This window comes from Meleagris gallopavo, unplaced genomic scaffold (assembly GCF_000146605.3).
Source record: "Meleagris gallopavo isolate NT-WF06-2002-E0010 breed Aviagen turkey brand Nicholas breeding stock unplaced genomic scaffold, Turkey_5.1 ChrUn_random_7180001935616, whole genome shotgun sequence".
NCBI lineage: Eukaryota > Metazoa > Chordata > Aves > Galliformes > Phasianidae > Meleagris > Meleagris gallopavo.
In genome coordinates this window covers 1-1,605 of record NW_011197603.1, presented here as the reverse complement: position 1 = coordinate 1,605, position 1,605 = coordinate 1, and the positions used below count along the sequence as shown (strand labels likewise).

The 1,605-nt window shown below is 58.2% G+C and overlaps 1 protein-coding gene across 1 annotated transcript; it reads right to left on the bottom strand.

The window, feature by feature from the left end:
- Window positions 1-40: 40 nt before the first annotated feature.
- Window positions 41-1,582, bottom strand: LOC109364902 (maestro heat-like repeat-containing protein family member 2A). The gene is made up of 4 exons (XM_019611491.1): window positions 1,360-1,582; window positions 1,146-1,244; window positions 840-991; window positions 41-495 (listed from the first exon to the last, which is right to left on the bottom strand). The coding sequence occupies exons 1-4, from the start codon at window positions 1,547-1,549 to the stop codon at window positions 298-300; spliced, it is 639 nt and encodes a 212-aa protein (XP_019467036.1). The 5' UTR covers window positions 1,550-1,582; the 3' UTR covers window positions 41-297.
- Between the last annotated feature and the right edge of the window lie 23 nt (window positions 1,583-1,605).

The following is a 1,605-nucleotide window of genomic DNA, read 5'->3' as shown; positions in this document are numbered from 1 at the left end:
CATCATTTGTAGGCATTTCCCACTCAGCAGCCCTCTTCTTCCCCATCAGACGCAACTGGATGTGGTCCCACCACTCGTTAGCACAGAGCTCCTCAGGCACTCAGAGCCCCACGGTGGTGGTGATGAAGCCTCCCATCCCCAGGAGATGAGCCCCAGTGACTCTTGGCTCCCTCCTGGCTCCTGTCTGGGTCGTTCCTTCTTTGACTGAAGAGCTGAGGAAGCCTCAGACCTCCCTTGAACACCCGTTCCTTCTTTCTCCAAGGGCTCTCCACCTCCTCCCTGCATCCCCCTGACCTCTCATGGCACTTGCACTGGCCCCATATCCACCCTGAGCCCTGCACAGCGTCTCACCTTGGCCACCCTGCAGGTGTCTTGGATCTCCTGACACGGGTGCACAAGCCAGAGGAGCTGCTCCCAGACGTGCTCTCGGTGCAGCTCCTCTTGCAGGAGAACAGCCAACATGGCAGCCACAGCCCCGAGGACGGCCTGTTTGTCCTGGAGAGGGATGGCAGAGACCCGGCGTCAAAGACTGAAGGTCTGCCCTTCCTACAGAGGCGGCTTTCTCTTTTCCCTCCCCTTTCCCACACCCCCACACTCAGCAGGAGATGGGCTCACTCTGGAGGGCAGGGAGGTTTTCCCCATACCCTCATCCCCAGCTCTCCCTACCACAGTGCTGTGACATGCAGCTGCTCCCTGGCACAGAGCCATTTCAGGGCCCTTTGCAGAGCCAGCCCACTCCCTCTCATCACTCCTCGGCTGTCAGCCCACTGGGCACCCACAGAGCTGCTGACATGGGTACCCCCGCTGCCATCCTGGGTTGGGAGTGCAGCAAGGCTCACCTCCTCCTCCTGGCAGTCCTGCCAGTTCCTCAGCACAGAGAAGAGCAGCTCGTGAAGGTTCTCATAGATCTGCTCTTTCTCCATGGCAGGCCAGGGGCATTGCATTCCAGAGGACAAGTGAATCTTCAATCCATCCAGCCACTGTTTCACAACTGAAAAAACAAAATTAAAAAAATAACAATAATAATTAATTTTTTTCTTTCTTTTTCTTTTTTTTTAAAGAAAAAGAGAGCGAGAGAAGGGAGCCTGTGAGAGTCTGCAACAGGGCGAGGTGCAAGGGCTGTCCTGTCTGGGTCCAGCACTCACCAGCACAAGCGATGCGCAGGGTCTGGCCACTCCTCACCTGGCCCACCACACTGCGCAGGCCGGCCAGCATCAGCCACACGAAGGGGATGCACTGCGGAGCTGCAGAGAGGAAGGAGAGGGCCACAGTCAGAGTCCCAGCAGCGAGGGAGGAGGGGCGGCAGCCCTGCAGCCCCCAGCTCAACACAGATCACGCGTGGAGGGGAGGGCACTCTACCATAGGTGCTGAAGAGTTTGCTCAGGGTGACGAGCACAAACTCCTTGCACATGTCCCCCGTGGCCTTCAGGTGGCTCTGGAGCTCGGCCATCACCAAGGTGAAGTGCGTCCGAGCCAGAGCCACCAGGACATTGCTGGCAGCTGTCTTCATATTGCCAGTCACGCCCTGAAAAAGAGTCTCTGGTGACATGCGGCACAGGAGACTGCCTGAGGCCCTTGGAAGGGCTAAGCCATCGCCGTCCGCCA